At 48.3% G+C, this 20060-nt stretch overlaps 1 protein-coding gene across 2 annotated transcripts in view; it reads left to right on the forward strand.

The window, feature by feature from the left end:
• WDR90 (WD repeat domain 90) overlaps positions 1–4930 on the forward strand; it is a 1426420-nt gene extending 1421490 nt beyond the window's left edge. For both annotated transcript variants that reach the window (XM_085628141.1, XM_085628142.1), the window contains exon 43: positions 3001–4930. In XM_085628141.1, the coding sequence (XP_085484267.1) occupies positions 3001–3158 (158 nt within the window). In that variant the 3' untranslated portion in view covers positions 3159–4930. The remainder of the gene's footprint in view (positions 1–3000) is intronic.
• Positions 4931–20060: the final 15130 nt, after the last annotated feature.

Genomic DNA, 20060 nt, shown 5'->3' on the forward strand with positions numbered 1-20060 from the left:
GCTGGAGCTGCTCAGGGTTAGGGCTTCTCAAACCCTAGGTGCACTCACTCGAGGGTCCCTCGGTGGGCGTGCTAGATAAGCGTCGTGCAGGTTCTGAAGATAGCCGGTCCCGCAGGTCTCGTCACACCTACGACTCTCAGCTGAGCTGATGAGGGAGGTAAAAGGTCAGAGATGGCAGGGAACTCGGGTCTCGTCGAGCTGGGCAGTCTTGATCCGTAGGAGAGACTTACAGCAAACCGCAAGCGCTTAGATGGTGCCTGCTGGTGCAGGGTGGCTACTCCTTAGCCACAAGGGAGAGTCTTCAGAAATAGTCAAGAGTTCCTTTCGTGGAAAGTAGTTCGTGATTCGGAGTTATCCGATTATCTGATTATCCAATTTGGGAAGGGGACTCGCTCCTACCTTTATTCTAAGAGAAAGGGGCTGGCCCGTGACTAGGGTCTACCTATGGGTGGAGCCAGGAGGGGGGTGGTTACACCCCTATCCTTTGTCCGGCTTCGCGCCAGCTCAGGGGCTGGTGTGCCCCCGAAACTGGTTTGAGCCGGGCTATGCACAGTGAGCACCGGGGTGCCACTTGCAGTCACCTTCCTTTCAGCCCTGCCTACCTGGGATACACAAACCCTGTCTGGGACGGTGCTAACACCGCCCTCGACAGGAAACCCTTTGTCCAAGCTCCCCTTGCTGGAAGGTCCCCCAGCAGCAGGAGGTCAGACTTGTGTCTGGTGGCAGCATCCATTTTGTGATGCTGAGGCTTGAGTCAACTTTAACCGGGGTTCAAGGTTACTTCCATGTCGTGTCCCTCTAAAAGGGGGGAATGCTAACCCCGTCACCAGGACTGGCGAGGGGTTCGTATTCCCATTCGTATGACACCTTACTCGACATGTATAGGTGATGCGATGCCAAAGTTAGCAAATAACCGCAAGGATTATAATACCTTAAAAGTAGTTGGCCCGCGTCACCAAGGAACGGCTATTAGGGCTTGGTTCCGCAAGCCGTCGACGGGCTCAGCTCGCGCCAGAGCACCGTCCCACATGATTCCCTGCACTCTGCCTTCAGGATTGATAAGGCCTGCCATAGGAGTGACTGATAGGAATCCATGTGTCCATTTTAGGGTTAGGTGTAGGAATACTGCACCTACAGCAACGGGTGATTACACCACGTGGCCCCAGCTGTCGTGCAGCCAGTTGTGTCAGATTTGGGCGGCCATTCCAGGGGTGGCATAATACATGCTTCAGCCCCTGGTAGGCCCTGGGTACACCGATGCCCTGGATACCTGTGGTATGCTGAGACAGGGACTGACAAGGTGGCCCAGTTCCAATTAGTGGATGCACCTAACGTACATGTGTGTTAATTTCGAGAGAGAACAGCTAGGCTGTGGGTCTGATTGGCAGGCCCACAGCCGGAGAAAGTCGTAAACCAATGAAGCAAAAGCAAAAAATCTGGGTGATCATAGGATTGCAGACCCTACTCTCCTACAATAGTGATAAGGACGTGTCCCTTGGGTTTTCATCAAATTAGCCGGTTGAACAATTGCACACAATTCTGTTGGTCTCCTACAGTAAGAAAGTTTTTTGTTTTTTTCTTCTTTCAACATAGACGTGGGCGTTTTAACTAGTCTATTTTTGGAGAGGAAAAGATAATCTAGGACCGAGGTTATTAAACTGTGGACCTGGGGGTCCGCGAAGCCTACTCAAGGAGTCTGCGACTGCTTAGAAAATAAATATTTACAGATTAATAAAGCGTATAGACTTTACAAAAGTAAAACTGAACATTTTTAAATGTTCTGTAACTGTGAAGGAATTATAAATTGGAGGCTAAAAATTAAGTTAGTATCCCCCGATTGGTTTGAGTTTGCAGTGAAAATGCATCAAACAGAAAATAGTAAGGATGATGAGAGTCCTCATTTGAATTTAGAAAAGCTCCATCCTTCCCATTACAATTTCTTTTTTTAATGTTTTTGTGAATTAAATAAAATATTTCATAATTTGTGGATTTGTTTCATGATTACTTGTTTCTGTATTTGTAGGTTGTTTTTTTGCAGTTCAAATCATCGAAAATGCCTAGGCCAGGGTTCCCAGCTTCCAGTAGTGACTCGGTAGGGGTCCCCAGATTCCATGAATGATCCACTGGGGGTCCTCAGGTTCCAGTAATGATTAGGTGGGAGTTTGCAGATGTCAAAAACTTGAGAACCACTGATCTATACTTTCAAATCAATCTTGAACTAATTAGGCACCGCCAGAGTGAGAAAATGGAAAGGTAAAGGTCACTCGCCTTATAAATGGTACTATTTGAAGCTGTTTACTTTCATCACTTTAAGGATAAGATTCAGAGAGCCATATAATGTGCTTGTACAAAAGCAGTTTTGGTATCCACAACACCTATAAAAGTTGAGATGGGTGAAATAATCTTACTGATCCACTGTAGCATAAAGTCTGACTACAACAAATACATGGATAAATCTTGACCAAACCTGAACGGTTAAGATGAGATTTTAATTAAAATGATTTCACAGAAACATTTTTACTACATGACAAAATATTTCACTTTCCCACGCTAAAATAGTCTACTATTATTATATGCTAAAATATTCTACTTTAGTAAGCTTTCATTTCAGTGTCGGAGTGTTTGCTTTCTGGAGGTCCTAAAAGTAATTTCTTTGTATATGCTTTCCTGGAAGACAGCAAACACAGATTCAGTTTCCCAATAGTATGTTGCAGTATGAGTTGGCGGTTGGTCTGTTAATACTGTCTAATGTTCTGTTACTTCGTCAACACCAAAGATTGGTCAACAGTAGTTTGTGGCACTAACTGTGTTTTTCCACTCACTATTTTGTGATGGTTCCTTCTTTTTGTCTCCCTCTTCTTTGAATAAATGTAAATCTTCCTTAAATGTATTTTTAATGTCCTTGCTTTCTCTTTTTCCTTAATTTTTCCTCTTTCACTCTTCGCCATCTTACTCTACTCCACCATAATAATCACTGTTCCCCTCCTCTTTCCCTACCAGAGCGCATACTTCGTGTAATTGACTGCACATCTGGGCTCGAACAAGACTACCTTGGCTATGATGATTCCATCCATCTCTGCAAGGTGTCTCCTTCTGGGAAATTACTCTTCACTGCTGCCTACAATGAGGTGCTTATCTGGGAAATCCAAAGCAGATAATGGACAAGGAAATCCTCTAGACTATCCAGAATGTATGCGATGAGCAATCTTCAACCAATAATCCTGTGTGGAACGTGAGCCTCGTCTGTACTATGCACGAGTAATGAAACCCACGCGAAGGGAAATTATTTGGGTCAGCTAGAAAATGATCTAGGCAATTAAGAGGCATTGAGGCCCATGTGTGATGAAATTATGATCTTCCAATACAAAGCTAATAATACATGTTCTGGATCAAAAGCGGATGTGTGTGGTCTTGATCCCATTAGACCCTTCTCATACAAAGAGCTTTCCTGGGTGCTCCAGAAATTAAGCTTGATTTTGGAGGACCGAGAACCATTTAGGCTGACTGCATAACAAATTCATTGAAAAGTGCCCTTAGCGCCTATTTTGAGGTAGCTAGACTGTTCCGGTTTCGGGACGAATTCTGCAGATTTGTTGATATAAAAGTAAGAAGTGTAAACATGGGGCTTTTGCCCTTTGGATTTTTTATAATTTTTTTCAGTTTTAATTTAATTTCTTTTTTGCATTTTGACACCTGCCCTTTTGCCTCAGATGCCGCCCCCCTCCCCCAACCTTCCCCTCCCCCCAAGTGTGATTGAGTAGCCAAATAAAAAAAAGGCTAATCTTTAAGCAAAAACCATCATGCTTCGGACATTTTGGTCGCATCTTTTTGAGTAGACATTTGACTTGTCTCTATTGGACAACGTGACCTCAGGGAGAGGAATGATCAAAACTCGCAAAGGATTTGTGTTACACCACAGCAAAATTATATTGACTGTCAACAAAGAGCAAAGTGACTTGCCTCCTTTCGGAATGAATGGTTTTGACCCCAGCTACACTCATTTGCTTCTATCCAGGGCAGAATTCATTTGCCACACAGCCTGGATTCACAAAGAACAAAAACCTCACCCGGATCTCGATGCTATTCCCATTGAGTCATTCACTTCTGTTTAAAATTGTGATGTTTCAAATATATTGTTCTCGTTTTATCTTGCTTTTCTTTAGCTTCTGTAAAACAATGAGGTTTGTTTTAGATTTACTTTGGGAGAGCTCCAGTCTCTCGGAGACCGACGTTGCCTTCACAAGATGTCACAATCTATATTCTCTGCTCAGAGAATTCCTAACTGAGATACCACAGGAGAAGAGTTTAACCCTCCTAGAATAGTGTGCTTTATATTTTTTAGACTAAATTATCATTTTACCATTAAAACGTGTTACTATTTAAAGCTAAACTCATCGTTTTACAGAACGTTTAATAAAATAAACAGTAAAAATGCATATTTCAATCCAGGGTTGCATGCACACTGAACCATCATGTGGCATTACAAAGACTGCATTTGCAATATCCAATCCCTGATGCATCTCCCGTCTGAGGTTATGTTTTTTTCTGTATTTGCACATGACAATTTAAAACCAACTATATGAGTTTATTTTTGCAAACTATTTAATAAAGCGGGGAGGGATGGGTTTTAATGAAAGGCAGAGAACTGGTGCCCCTTGGACCTCTGCGTACCTTCAACTTGTGGTTGGCTACCAAGACCTTTAATGGAGCTGCTCATCTTTTTGCTAGGGTAGCACTTTTTACTTTGTGTTGTTTCCAATCTTAGTTGCATGTGCCAAATGACACATGTGCCAACTAAAGGCTGACCTATTAATCCCACAGAAGCCCCTGGCATTTATGAGGCAATGTGATTTGTATGAAAATCATTTAATTTGTGTATGTATCAAGTATGTACAAACTGTACAATTTTTAAATAAATGATTGAATTTTTATATAAATGTTACCTCTGTGTATTTAAGTGTGAGAACGGTTTATCTAAACCATAAGAATACTATACTGCAAACATTCACATATTACTATACTAAAATACCAATTTCTCCAACATTAGATCTTTTATATATACAACTGCTTGAATCATTCCCGGCGTCAGGTTGGGAATACCCGGTACAGTGTAAAAAAATATATATATATATAAATATATTATTCATCCAACTTCACCAGGAAGAAAAAGGAGCACTCACGGGTCTGTAAACATCCATTTCTGATGGATACATCTGCCTGTGAATTCCTTACCTTTTAAAATACCCCTGCGCCAGCATTCCACGGAAATTCTTTTCTTAGCTCTCCTACGTTGATGAGGACGTCATAATAGCACGGCTCCGCTCACGACTCCTTATGTCGTCACTGGAGCCATAAGAAGACCATTTCTCTGTGATTACTTTGTTTCTTCCGTCTTCTTCGTGATTCTGTAGGAATGGCTACTTTGAAGAAGTCTGGTATCGAGCCCTGTAGGGAGTGTCGGGCCATATGTCTATTAAAGACCCTCCCGATGACTGCCTTTGATGTCTTTCTTCAGACCACGACATCGAAGGGTGTTCGTGCTGTCGAAAGATAAAGTCAAAGGCGCTGAAGGAGCGTGAAGCTAAACTCTTCATGGCAAAGGTGAAAAAAGTGAAGAGGGGTCGTAAGCGCTCAAAGTAGTCGACCTCGCATACTTCAAAGTCAAAGAAGCATAAGAAGTCGAAGAAAAGGCATGGTTCATGACGTCACTCTTTGAAGGGCAAGGCTTCGAGATCAGCCTCACCTGTTCAGCGGCGCAGAGAAAAGGAATTTTTCTCTCCGTCGCCTTCTCCGCAGGCGACTCGGATCCACTCACCGGATCCGAGGGGTTCATCAGCGTCCAGAGGCTCTTTGACGCCCAGAGGTTCTCCGGCGCCCAGGGATTCTTCGGCTCCCAGAGAGTCTTTTCCTGTTCCTGCGGCTTCGCCTGTGCGGGCGCCGATGTCACCGGCTCCGCAGCCCCAGCCTCCAGTACGGCAACGGATGGATCCAGTCCAAGGGGTTTCCGACATGGGCGTCTGCAGAAATTTTTCCAGGGGGGGGCAAAATGTTAACGTCATCACCATCCTCTGACATGATGTGTGCCAGGTGGGGCACAAGAAACACTGGGGCGCAGGAGGAGCCATGGGGGACAGGAAGCAGGCTGCATATGATCTCATACACCATAGGGTTGTTGTGCCACAGCCATCTCTTTCTTTAATAAAGCAAGATTTCTCTGGTGGTTAATTCAAAGATCTGTATTTTGTCTACACCCAGTTAAGAATCATGAAGTTTAACATGCAAATTTAAAATTTGTATATTATGTATCAATGTAAGCGGGTTACTGCTTTTGACATCCTCTTGCTGTTCATAACTTGCAATAATTCTAATATATCACAGAGAGCTATGGATTGGCATCAAGGAGCTACATGCAAGTGTCAAGGGTTTAGAACCTTATTGTTATTTTCAAAATCTGTCTGTTAGCAAGATTGCCAAAAGAGGTCATTCAGAAGTAAGAAAGTCTAACGGGGTTTTAAATCGTGACTTTGTGTTTCTCCCAACCAGGCACTCTTGACAATTTGTAATCCTCATTGTTTTATGTAACATACTGTAGATTGATTTGAACACTTATGATTTATTGTCTTTTTTTAACGTGTGCATGTGATGTAACATACTCTGACACCCTACACTGGGATGAGAAATGCTATGAAACAATTAAATAAAAAAATGAGAACATTTTTAAAATCATAATTTGTCTAATTACCCAGATCTGACATACTTACGGTGTGTGCTCATCTCTTATACACAGAGGATTAACAACGTCAAAAACATGCCTCCAAATCAAATTTTCCTTGTACAGATCACAAGCTGTGTATCTTAGTTTACCTTGATTGCATTAGCATTTAGGTGTTAGGCTCCAGGTAGTTCCCACCATGGTGATACTCAAACAAACGGAGTGCTGATGGCCCTTTAAATTAGGCCCTTGTTTTGGGGTTCCACCAGGTGATACTCGAACAAAAGGAGGGCTGATGGCCATTTAAAGTAGTCCATTGTTTTGGGTCCACCTGGAAGTGAAAATAAAAAAGCCCCTTCACCGCCGGCAGGTTGATGCTGTAGGAGAGTAGGATCTGCTTCTTATGGTTACCCCCACTTTTTACTGATGTTTCACTGTTTTTCGACTTTAGTCTTGCTGGGGCCCTGCTATTCATGACCCCAGCCTAGCTGCTTCCTATCTAAAATGGATTCCAGGTACCGTAGGTACCCTACAGATTGGATTCTAGAGTGCCCTTTTAAGTCCCTAGTATATGGTATACTATGTACCCAGGGCATAGATACCCTAGAGGCCTACCAGGGGCTGAAGCATGTATTATGCCACCCCTGGGAATCCCTCCAAAATGACTCCAATGGACTGCTACTGCAGCCTGAGTAAGGTAAGGTGGTGCATGCACCCCTTACTGTGATATAGGTTACCTGTATCACTACCCATACACACACTTATAAACCTATAAGTCACTCCTATGGCAGGCCTTATCAATCCTGAAGGCAGAGTGCTTAGTTTTCATGTGAGAGGGTGCCCCTGCATGAGCAGAGCCCCTCTGCAGAGTTCGGAGCCTATCCTCTGATGCTGTTTGTGGTGCAGCCTGACCATATACTCTTAAGTGCATTATAACCTCGCGGTAAATGCTAACTTTGGGATGGCTGCACGGAAACATGTTGTGCTTGGTGTCAAACACCTTGGAATCCTACCCCCACACCAGTAACTGGTGTGGGAGTAGGATCCCACCCTTCTAGAGGGAGAGACATGACAGCACCGGTATACCCGGTACCAACTTAACAGAGCCCTGGCATCACAAAATGGATGCTGCAGCAACAGACACAAGTCTGGCCTCCTGCTGCTGACCGAAACTCCGGCAGGGGAGGCCTGGACAATAGATTTCCTGTCACAGGGAGGTGTAACCACCTCCCAGACAGGCTGATGTGTATTGGGGTTGGGCGGGAGCACTCCCAGAGTGCTTTGAAGTCCTGCACTGGGGGCACATTTGGTGTCCCTGTGAATAGTCCAGCTCAAACCGGTTTCAGGGGCTACCAGCCCCTGCTCTGGCGTGAAACTGGACAAAGGAAATGGGTGTAGCCACCACTCTTTCCAAACCCTCCCATAGGTGGGTCCCCTGAGTTAGTCCAACCCCTTCCTTGGGTATAAGTAAGGAACTTCTGTAACCAGAACTTTAGATATCCCTGGACGAAACTCTGAAACTGAATCCTGGAAATTCGACTTTCTACTCAAGACTAGAAGACTGAAGAATCTCCCTTGGAGTCAAGGAGTGACTCCCCTGCTTGGCAGGCACCAATGATGCATCTGTCTGGTCTGCATCTCCGAAGCTCCCGCCGGACGGTGAAGACTTTGCAACACCAGAGGTGGATTTCCAGACTTCACCGAGGCTGACCTGAGTCCCCAGCAAAGCTGAGACCCATTGCTGTCGTGGGTAACGTGGAACCAGAACCCCTGGACTCCGTGCACATTTGCTAGTGCATTACCTTCCGGACGACTCTCGAAGCTGTGCTTTGGGTTACTTGTAGCCCAGACCCCAAGCAGAAAATCCACTGAAGATTGCTGGCCTACCCACTCCGTGTGACCCGTGGGCCACCATTTTGTGATTCAGCTTGAGGTACCTTCGCGATCCCTTGTCCGTCGACTTGTGGGTCCCCGAGAAGGCAACTCTGATTTTCCTTGGGCTTTCCTGGTTGCTCGAGACGTGCCCCCACTCGCCCTCGCTGGGTGAGTTCCTCGGACCTTGCTGGTCCTCACAGAAGCCATTGTTCTCTTTCTGCGTGGGTTGCTGTTGCCAAGGCTTGGTGTGTCCAATCCGGACCCCGACACTGCAGCACTCGACATCCTTTGTGGGACAGCTCGAATCCAGCTCCTGGTTGTCCTCGACGCCTCCTGGTCCTCGTGGCTGAAGAGTCAAGCTTCCCGTCAACTCACCTGAAGCACCCGACATCAGTGGGATTCGACTATCGTGCCCCTGGTCACTTGCAAGTGACCCAGACTCTGTCCCCTCTGCTTTCAGGTTCTTCTCATCTTCGATCCAGGCTTGGATCTCTTCGGACACTTCGTATCTTCCCGGCAGCAGCACTTCTTCGCCAGCTTCTATTGAAAACGACGACGCGACCCGACACCATTTGACACCTATGCACCCCGCTCCCCTGTGTTAGGTAACTCGCGTACTCCAGTGCTCCCGTGGGTGTTGGCCCCAGACACCTCTAAGTCCAAAAGGTTTTGCTCCTAGTCCTCTCCTAAGTGTCCTTAAACTTTAAAATTCCAACCGCGACTTTCCCCATAGAAGCTAACGGCGCTCGCGGCTGTGTTCCCACACTGCACGCGTCCTCCGTGGGTCCCCTGTGTCACTACCTTGGGTGGTTCTGAAGTGGCCCAGCGATTCTTCAGGCTCTAGACCTTGTGTCTAGTCAAGTCGTGGTTCTTATACCACTATCCACTATTTTAGTATATGGTTTGGTACGCCCCTAGGGCTAACTGTATATTGTGCTATTTACTGTTGATATTTGCCTTGTAACATGTGTACTTCGACTTCTAGCCTCATAAAGAGACTAGAGGGGTGTGTTTTAGAATAAATACATATATTTTATATATACCTGGTGTGGTTCTCCTTTCATTTGGTCATTCAAGAGATTATAGACTGGTAAAAGAAGCTGCTTTACATTCCTTCAAGACTTAGCCTGAAAGCTGCTCTCCATAGCTACCACTAGGATAGCTTTCAATAAAGGTTGTCTTTAACCTATCATCCATAAGGGGTTGTTTGGACTGGTACAGGGTACCCACTATAACTAGTGGACAGGATATACCAGGCCAACTTCTCACAGATGCTCAGAATAAAGAGCTGTCAGTGGCGGGTGCTGCTGAATGTGTCATGGTGTTAGCAAATTACGCCAGGCCAAAATCAGCATTACCTCATGGATCCTGGACCATGCTTAATAACAGCCCCGGGATCTGGCAGGAGCACCCTCATGTTCTGGACTGTACTGAGCACATGTATTACCCCACATGAGGTCATTCTCAATATACTGTAAAGGTGTGTGGTAAATCACCCGTTTTAAAGTGCACCAATCTCTGAAGGGCGTGGGCTTACCTCAAATAAATAACGCTCACAAGCAAGTGGTAAATGCTTTCTACCATCTATTAACAATGTGCGCCAGGACAGGTTGCCCAATATATACACAGTTACACAAACAGTTACATTAGTTTGGTCTGGTTCTTACGCCGAGGGTTTAAGCGGAAACTGCACCTTACAGGCCTAATTCTGAGGTGGGTGGAGAGAACACGGGCAAATGGTTATATTTTTTGTTCTTACTCCTGTTATGGGCTGATCATGCATGCCGTTTGCTCTTGTGTTTGCTCTAGCAATTGTCAAAGGGTCCTACCTGGAGGATATTTGATGTACAAATCTGTACGTTAGGAATAATAACATTCAAAACTTGCCACAGGAAACGTTTACTCATGTTATTCCTTATTTCAGGGCACATGTAATTGGGTGCAAATACATACCCCATTGCCAGCACCCAAATAATAATGTTGTATCAGATGCAAATGAGAGTTTGTGCCTGAATTGTTATCACCAGCAAAGCTGGCATCGGAGACTAAACAAGCAACAAACAAATAAACAGATTTTAGCACCAAGAGTGTTTAAAGTCAGGCGCGCAACGCCCCTTTGCGCTCAAAGGGCTTCAGCAGCCCCCTCCTCCCCCGCCCCCCTCGTGTGTGTCAGCCTGGCTGAGACAGCTTCCCGGGCACACACACAGCCGCACCCACATACTTCACACAGGTCTTTAAAAGACCATTTACTTGTTAATGAGGCTTTGTTGTGTTTTCACCCCTTCTTAGAGCCCCTGCATCTCCACTCTGCATTTGGCTGGATGAATTAGCCCCCTCCCACCCCCCCGAAATTTGACTCTAGTTGCTCTGTTTAAAGTCGAGGTTTAAAAGAGGGGTGAACGAGGGATTGAAGACGCCGCGTGGTGATGGTCATGGGTGTTTGCAAGGAGGGGTGCTCCAGGGGTGGGCAAGCGCCCCTCCTTGCCCCCCCTGCGGACGCCCATGGTTTCGGAGCCTTACTCCAGTATTGGAACTTTCATAGATTCCCATAGCTTGTATCATTCCCCGTCGTCGGAATGGGAGTCTCTGTAAATAAAAAATACCATAGCAGTAGGTACAAAAGAGAAAGAAAGGCCTAGGCCTCATCTCATTTTGCAGCATATCCACCTCTTTTTGTAAAAGAGACCAAAATAATGCAACAACCAATCAGATTAGCTTCATCCCTTAGAACCCCCCTGAGAGAGCCTCAGATTTTCTACTGCACGTTGTGCAAGGGAGTCTCCACTGAGCTCTGCTCAGATTTCTCTTCAAAGTTTTATTCAAAGCCTGTGCCACCTGTTAAAAAAAGAGGCTTTATGTGGAGGACAAACATTAAGACTGTATTTATTGTCTGTACCCTGACCACAAGGCTACTGACTGTAAGATCTGTCGGACCTTCTCTTCAAAGACCTTAAGAGACCGTGAGGGATGTCTTCTCACCTGGCTGCAGAAGTTAAAGTCACGGAAAGACCCTGTTTCGAGTGACTGTGATGAGGCCTCCTCTGCGACATCTTCGAGGAGATCTCAAAAACGGGGTAGGTCTTCTCCTTCAACTTCTACTGACCCCCGAGCAAGGCTTTAAAAAAGACCTCTGATGGGTCTGACAGGCGTAGTCCCATCAAATCTCCACACCGAGGTGGAAAGGAAAGGGAAGGACTGGTTTCTGAGGCACAATCTGTTAAGAAAATCAGCCTGGGGCCTTTGGTTTCTCCTCCACCCTCTGAGAAACCAAAATTGTTCAAAAAACCAGCTTCCGTCCCTTCTGAGGGGAAAGCTGACAGGAAAATCGTCCGTCTACGACATCAGGTCCGTCAACGACAACATCAAAAAATCAACCGCAGTCGACTTTTGCTCCGTCGACGAGCTCGTCGACGAGAACTTCATCGTCTCCATTGCCTTCGTCGATGACGGCTTCGTCGACACTGCAACCTGAGGTACCTGTTACTATGTCGTCGACGCTTATGATGACTACCTCGACGTCAACGAGGATGACGTCGATGTTGGTGACGACGTCTTCTATGGCTTCCAGCATGGTACTGACGCCGGTCTCGACGACGGTCCCGTCGACGATTGCCCTTTTGTCGTTGACGGTTCAATCTTCGTCGGCGATGACTTCTTCGACGACCTCGTCGACGAGGCAAAAAGTGGCAATTTCGATTAGAAGATGCAGGATTACCCCGGAAATGACATCTCCTCGGAGAGTGACGCCACTGCCTCCGGCACTTCTTTTGGAGGAGGGATTTTCAGAGGAGGATGACGGTCCTTACGGGGATGCATATAGCCCATCCCAGTTACATGTAAAATATCTGGACTCAGACTCTGAGGACTAATATATGGAGCAACAGCAGTATCCGCCACAGTCTAGGTGTCGGGAACAGTCGCAACAGGGCGTGATGGCCATGCCGTCTTCACTCATTGCTGATCTCCAACTCATGCTGTTGGATTACAGAAAGAGATTTCCAGCTCAATCTTCCGGCCAACAGTCAGTTCGAGTGTCTCAACCCCCTCCTCAATCTCCTGGTCCAGTGGCTCCTCCACTTCTCCAAGCTCCGGTTCCGGAACCTCCACAAAATGTTTTCACAATTCAAGATGACTCGTCAGATGATGACCAGGGCACAGTTTCTGTCCCGGATCCAGATAGGGAATGGGAGGACTACATTATTCCGAATCCCGCTTCTCCATCTCCGGATCCGGCGGACTCTCCTTCAGCGGATATTGGAGGTTTTCATAATTTAATGGAAAGAGCTTCTAAACGTTTCGATCTTCCCATTCCATCAGTACAATCGGAATGTTTTCTTTATGATTTCAAAGAACCTTATAAAAAGTCTGTCTGTTCTATCCCAATTGTGAGACATGTCTGGGATGAGGGGATAAAAGTCATCAAGTCTCCAGCAACTGTCATGCCTGTTCTTCCTCGACTGGAGAAAAAGTACAAAGCTCCAGAGGACAGCCCCGCTTGTCTGGTCAGTCAGCCGAAACCGGACTCTGTAATTTCTCAAGTCGAAGAATCCGTCGGCTCCCCTCACCACACCACCGGATAAGGAGGGTAGATGACTAGATAATGTGAGGAAGAGGTTCTCTTCTATGTCCAGCCTTCTGGTCAGGGCTGCTAATGGCTTGGCTATTCTTGGACGATATGATCACCAGATGTGGTGCGACCTATCCCCGTATTTAGACCAACTACCAATAGACTCTAAGGCTGACGCCAAGAAAATCCTGGAGGAGGGAGAATGTTCCTCTTCGGAAATTATTGATTGCGCAATGGACATTGTTACTACAGCTTTCCGCTCTCTGGCAGGAGCGGCAGTCCTTAGACGGCAAGGCTGGCTTTGGGCCACCTGGTTTCGCCCGGAAGTCCAGAATAAAATCCTGGATCTGTCGTTCGATGGGGAGATGCTTTTTGGGAAGCACGTAGACGATGCGCTGTAGGATATAAAAAAGGACACGGAGACTGCGAAGTCCCTCGGGACTTTGCAATACCGCAAAGTGCCTTTCCGTGGAGCGAGAGGAAGAGGTCTTTCTTCATACAGGGATAGATACCAGCAGCAGCGCTACTCCTCCTATTCGCAGCCATCTCAGTCTTACAGGCCCCAGTATTCACAACGTCAGGGACAATCGTCATCTTTCTCTCGCCAATCTTCTAGAGGACGACAAGGGCGCCAGGGGAGAGATTCCTCTAAGCGCCAATACCGGCTCTGTCCACTGTTCCTTCGCCCCCTGTAACACCAGTTGGGGGCAGGATATCACAATGCCTCCACAACTGGCGACTCATAATGTCAGATCGGTGGGTCCTCAATATCATCCAATTTGGCCATACACTGGAGTTTCAACACCAGCCACCATCCAGAGCCCCTCGCGCCACCGAATCCAAACATCTGCACCTTATACGTTTAGAAGTTTACCAACTACCTCTCAAAGGAGAGATAGAGCCGGTACCTCTTTCCCAACGAGGCAAAGGGTTTTCTTCCCGGTTCTTCCTCGTCCGCAAGACCGTAGACAAATGGCGCCCAATATTTGACCTGAGGGAGCTCAGCACCTATCTCAAGGACGCATACTTCCATGTCCCCATCCACCCTGCCCACAGGAGGTTTTTACACTTTACAGTAGCCAAGAGCCACTTCCAATTCAAGGTCCTGCCTTTCGGACCCAGATCCGCGCCGCGGATATTCACAAAGGTCTTAGCCCCAGTCGCTGCGTTTCTCAGAAAACAAGCGCTAGAGGTTTTTCATTATCTAGACGACTGGTTGGTGAAAGCGCCGTCTTCTCAGACAGCATCGGAAGCAGTCGCAAGCTGCATTCAACTCTTCAGTCATCTGAGACTTCAACTCAACGGGGGAAAGTCGGTCCTCTGTCCTTCCAGGTCGGCCAAGTTTCTAGGGGCTATTCTGGACACAACTTGTTGCAAAGCTTTTCCATCAGAGGAAAGACGGTAAAAATTGATCACCTCCGCCCGTCGATTGCAAACAAGACGGTCGCTGTCTGTTCTCTTTTACGAGTCCTTTCTAGGATCGATTTCATCCTGCATTCCTTAATTCCGCATTGCAGGCTTCGAATGCGCCCACTCCAAGAGCATTTGGACTTGCAGTGGCTCCAAACAGAAGGCTCTTTCGATGACAAAGTACTCATCACTCCTCTTATGAAAGAGGCGGCCAGCTGGTGGATGGTCGGAGACAATATCTCTCAGGGTCTCACCTTCACAGTCACTCCAACTCCTCTGGTTCTTACCACAGACGCCTCTTTGGAAGGCTGGGGTGCGGTCTTGCAAGACCCTCAAGTAAGCGGCCGTTGGCGGCCCGGGCAACGCCTTCTCCACATCAACCTACTGGAGCTCAAAGCGATTCACCTAGCTTTACAGGCTTTCCTTCTGAGAATCCGAAAATCCACCGTCCTGGTCCGTATGGACAACACAACAGCCATGCATTATGAGAACAAGCAGGGTGGAATAAGGTCTCGTCTGCTGTCCAAGGAAGCCCAGGAGCTTTGGGAGTGGGTTATCCATCACCAAATTTAACTTTCAGCGAAACATCTTCCGGGTGCCCTCAACACGACGGCGGATACTCTGAGTCGTCTCAAATCTGTGAGTCACGAGTGGGAATTAGACCAGCGCGCTTTACAGAGAATTTTCAATCTTTGGGGCACTCCGTCCATAGACCTGTTTGCCACTCCAGAGAACAGGAAATGCCGGTTCTACGCAAGCAGGGAACACCATCAGGGATCATTGGGGAATGCGCTTTCGATGGCCTGGTCAGGCGCCTTTGTTTACGCCTTTCCTCCAATTCCGCTAATTCCAAGACTGCTCAGAAAGCTCAAAGCAGAACCCTGCAGAATGATTCCAGTGGCACCGGCGTGGCCCCGCCAGTTTTGGTTTACAGAGCTTCTCCTGCTCTCCCAGGACCATCCAATTCACCTGCGTCCAATTCCCTCTCTATTGACGATGTCCCAGGGCTCGCTTCAGTTGACAGTGTGGCTCCTGAGCACAGAGAATTTCAGAGCTTGAATATCCCTCAAGAATGCAGAGAGGTATCCTGGCGTAGGTGTTGGCCAATAGTCTTCTGCTCCACATTGCTGCTCTTGTACACCCGGACCAGGCGGGGTTTACGCCCCAGAGGGCGACCAGGCACAACATAAGGAGGGCACACGTGGCAGTGGCGGCAATACGGCAGACGGGAGAGCCGGCGGCGCTTCTCCTGACAGACATGGACAGGGCGTTTGATTCCCTAAGCTGGGTTTACCTCTTCGCACTGCTACGGAGACTCAATCTTGGCCCCGCTTCCTCTCTTACATAATGCTCCTCTACACGGAGCTAACGGCGTTGGTTCGGGTGGCTGGCGCGTCGTCCTCCACTTTTTCCATAGGACGGGGCACAAGGCAGGGGTGCCCCCTGTCTCCATACCTCTTCGCCCTAGCCATGGAGCCGTTGGCGGCGTGGGTACGCATCAATGCGCAGGTTCGGGGATTTGAATGGGCCCCGGGTCTGTCCGACCGGATCGCGCTATATGCAGATGATGTCCTTTTTTTCCTTACAGCGGTGGACAGGACGGGGCCGCGGCTTCTGCGCATCATGCAGATTTTTGGGAGTAGTCGGGTTTGTATATGAATCCCCGCAAATCTACATTGTGGGCCCTGGGAGATCGAACGAGAGTGGGTGCATGGGCGTCCTCGGTCCAGTTGGGGGTGGGGGGCTTGAAATACCTGGGGGTGTTCCTTTCAGATATACCGGCAATCGCCTGGGAACGGAATGGGGCTCCAGTGTGGGAGACCTTAATTCTTGGTCGCGTATGCCTCTGACTGTTTGGCAGATCGGCAATATTCAAGATGGTAGCACTTCCCCGGCTCCTCTACCAGCTACACAACCACCGGTACCCGCCTAGATGGTTCCAGCTGGTGAATTCTGTGCTTGGGCAATTTTTGTGGGAGGGGTGTAGGGTACGCGTGGCACTGCGCACATGCTTTCTGTCCACTTATTGCGGAGGTCTTGCGTCCTCGGACATTCTCTTGTACTACCAGGCATCGCACCTGCTGGTTCTTAATGAGTGGTGGTATAGGGATAGGGGAGACCCGGCATATGCGCTGGAACGGCAACTCATGGGGCGCCACTCATTACACACACTCCTATACTCGGCGCCGTTGCGGGGTGCGCAGCCATCGGTCACACGGGTGGTGTTCCAGATTTGGAGGCAGGCCCTGCGGCGTATGGGTTGGTTGAATACCTTGACTCAGGAGACCCATCTGTGGAACAATGGGCGCCTGCCCCAACTGGCGGCCCTACTGGGTTTCCGGGGATGGGACAACATTGGCATTTCAACCCTGGAAGATATTATGAGGAGCACAACACACAAGCCCTTCCAGGACCTCCAGAGTGAATTCCATATGCCACAATCTCAGTTTTTTTGGTACCTCCAGTTTCACCACGCCCAGTCTCCTAGCCTGGAGGGTTTGGAGATTCTCCCTGAATTTAGTCCACTGGAGGCGAAAGTCTTTATGGGGGACCTACAAGAAAAGAAGATCTCCGGGATATACCAATCCCTGGTTTCTCACTGTTCCCCCATGTAGGAAGGTGGATATCTGACTATGGTTACCCCCAACTTTTTGCCTAGTGTCTAGCTGGTTTTTCAACTTAGTTGGCCTGAGATCCTGCCATTCAGGGTCTCAGGCTGTCTGCTCTCTCTTTAAAATGGACTCCAGGTACCCTAGGTACATACCCAATTGGTAAGGATCACCTTATTGGACCCTGTACAGTGTACCCTAGGTACCCAGGGCATAGGTGTACCCTAGGCCTACCAGGGGCTGCAGCATGTATTATGCCACCCCTGGCCTGGCCTTACAATCAGACACCACTGGCTGATCACTCAGCTGGGGCAGGGTCGTGTAATCACCCCTTGCTTAGATATAGTATACCTATATCTACAATCACAATAGACACATGTGTACCTATCAGCCACTCCTATGGCAGGCCTTAACAATCCTGGAGGCAGAGTGCTTGGTAACATGTGAGATGGTGCTCTAGCATGAGCTGAGCATGTCTGCAGCTTTCGGAACCATGTCCTTATAGCTGTTCTATGATATCGCCTACCATATACCCTTAAGTACCTTATAATCTTACACGGTTATGATAACTATGGTTTGGCTTTATCGAAACATGTCGTGTAAGGTGTCTAACACTTTGGAATAATACCCCATACCATTTCTGGTGATGAGGATATTATTCCTCCCTTCTAGAGGGAGAGACATGTTAAAATCCTACTTTGCTGGTTAACTCTGACCAAAGCCTCAGCATCACAAAATGGATGCTGCTGCCACAGACACGAGTCTGACCTCCTGCAGCTGGGAGCCCTCCCAGCCAGGGAGGCCTGGACAATAGGTTTCCTGCTTGGGGAGGTGCTAGCACCTCCCCAGACAGACTTTAGTGTATTGGGGCAGGAAGGGCTGAAAGGAATGAGACATGCCTGGGGCACACAAGGTGTTCCATGTATAGTCCAGTTCAAACCGGTCCTGGCGCGAAACTGGACAAAGGGAAGGGGGTGTAACCACCCCCCTCCCTGGTCCCACCCATAGGAGTCCCTAGGACTTTAGATTATCCTGAACCTGCATCTTGAAACTCTGGACCTTCGACATTCTACTACGGAAGAATCTCCCTTGTGGCCAAGGAGTGACCACCCTGGGCAACCAGGCACCATCCAGCGACCGCTGCTTGCTTTGCGACTGATCCTACGAGGGACGACTGCAGAGACTGACCAGCGCCGTGACTTCCAGACACCTCTGAACCAGATCCACATCTACAGCAAAGCTGAGACCCGTGGAGGCAACGAGGGACGTGGGACCGGCGACTTGGGAGAAGTGGCTAGTAACTGACTAGCGCAACTTCTGAGGCTTCCTCGAGGCTGTGCTTGGGGAATTGAGAAGCCCCAATCCCGAGCACCATCTGCAAAGAAGAGCAGCTCCCCACACTTCACGTGTTCTGTGTGGGGCCCTTCTGCACCTGAGTTGCTCGACGTGTTGTCCGGTTGCTGGCCCGTTGGCTAGCGACCTCTGTGACGACGAACCTTCAATTTTGCCTTGCTGGTCCGGCTCCTCCAGACGGGCACCCGCTCCCCTGTGAAAGGGAAGCACCCCAGACCTTCCTGGTCTGCGACAGAAGCAAGTCCTCCATCCTGCGTGGGTTGCGCTTGCCAAGGCTTGTTGGGTCCTAACTCGACATCGACGCCGCCGACAGCAAGAGCCTTCGTGGGACAGCTCGCCTCCTGGTTCTGGTCGTCCTCGACGCCTCCTGGTACCCGTGGCTGCTGCGACAAGCTTCACCTCTTCACCTGCATCTTCACGACATCGCCTGGTTCCTTCCCGGCTCCTGGCTGGTGACCTAGACTCTGTCCCTTCTGCTTGCAGGTATCCTCCTTTTTTTTTTTTTTTTTTTAAGAAGAAACCTTTATTACACATTAAAGAGATACAAACAAGGGCCTACAACCACAAGGGCCGGCCGCTAGAAAGCTCGGGAGCCAGCAAGGCAACTCCATACATTCAAATGAGTCAGAAGCAAGAGCTCCCGAAAGTTCGAAAGCACATATAACAGGCCGCGGCCATAGTCCAAGGGCAATCGAAAAGGACGGTTTCATATTTTCTATAAAAAAAAAAAAAAGAAAAAAAACCAACAATAACACACAAACAAGGCAATGAGAGTCCGAAATAGCAGCATGCGCTCCCCAGGACGGGGGAAGATCCACATTATCTAGAATAACTCTTGACAGGAGGTGGTAGTGGGGGGCGGCGGAGAAGAGGACAAAGCATGCACAATTACGTAGAATGTGCGGCTAGGGGGACAAAGCGACGTCGACCTCTCGCGGCAGAGGCGGAGCGCAGATATTCCCACGATAGGAATTCCATGGACCCCACACCTTAGTCCACCTCCCAGGCTTGCCTCTCGCCACATACACCGTCTTCTCCCTGAACATACACCAATCCATATTCTCCTTCCATACCGAAATCGTAGGCGGCCTCGGGGAACCCCACAACTGTGCGATATTGCGCTTAGCCACCATGTACCCCAAAGTCACCCACTGTGTCTGCGCCGCATTATAGTCATTTGGTTCCCAGACATTCAGCAAACACCTCCTGGCCTCTGGTAACAAAGCGACATGCGTGACTTCCTCCATTACAGTATGTACCCCGTTCCAAAATCGTACAACCTCTGAACATTCCCATAGGATATGAAGAAAGGTACCCAACAAGCCACAGCCACGCTTACACAGTCCATCCCTCGAATAACCCATACGTATCAAACCAGGCCCTGTGACATACACTCTATGGAGTATCTTCAGCTGCACAAATCTAAGGCGGGCCGGGATCGCCACCTCTTTCGGGGAGGCCACCGCCAATACCCAATCCTCATCGTCCAGTTCCAATCCGTCGGCCGTCCACGCCTCCCGCAGATGGGTCAGCA

Source organism: Triturus cristatus, chromosome 10 (genome assembly GCF_964204655.1).
Source record: "Triturus cristatus chromosome 10, aTriCri1.1, whole genome shotgun sequence".
Classification (NCBI taxonomy): domain Eukaryota; kingdom Metazoa; phylum Chordata; class Amphibia; order Caudata; family Salamandridae; genus Triturus; species Triturus cristatus.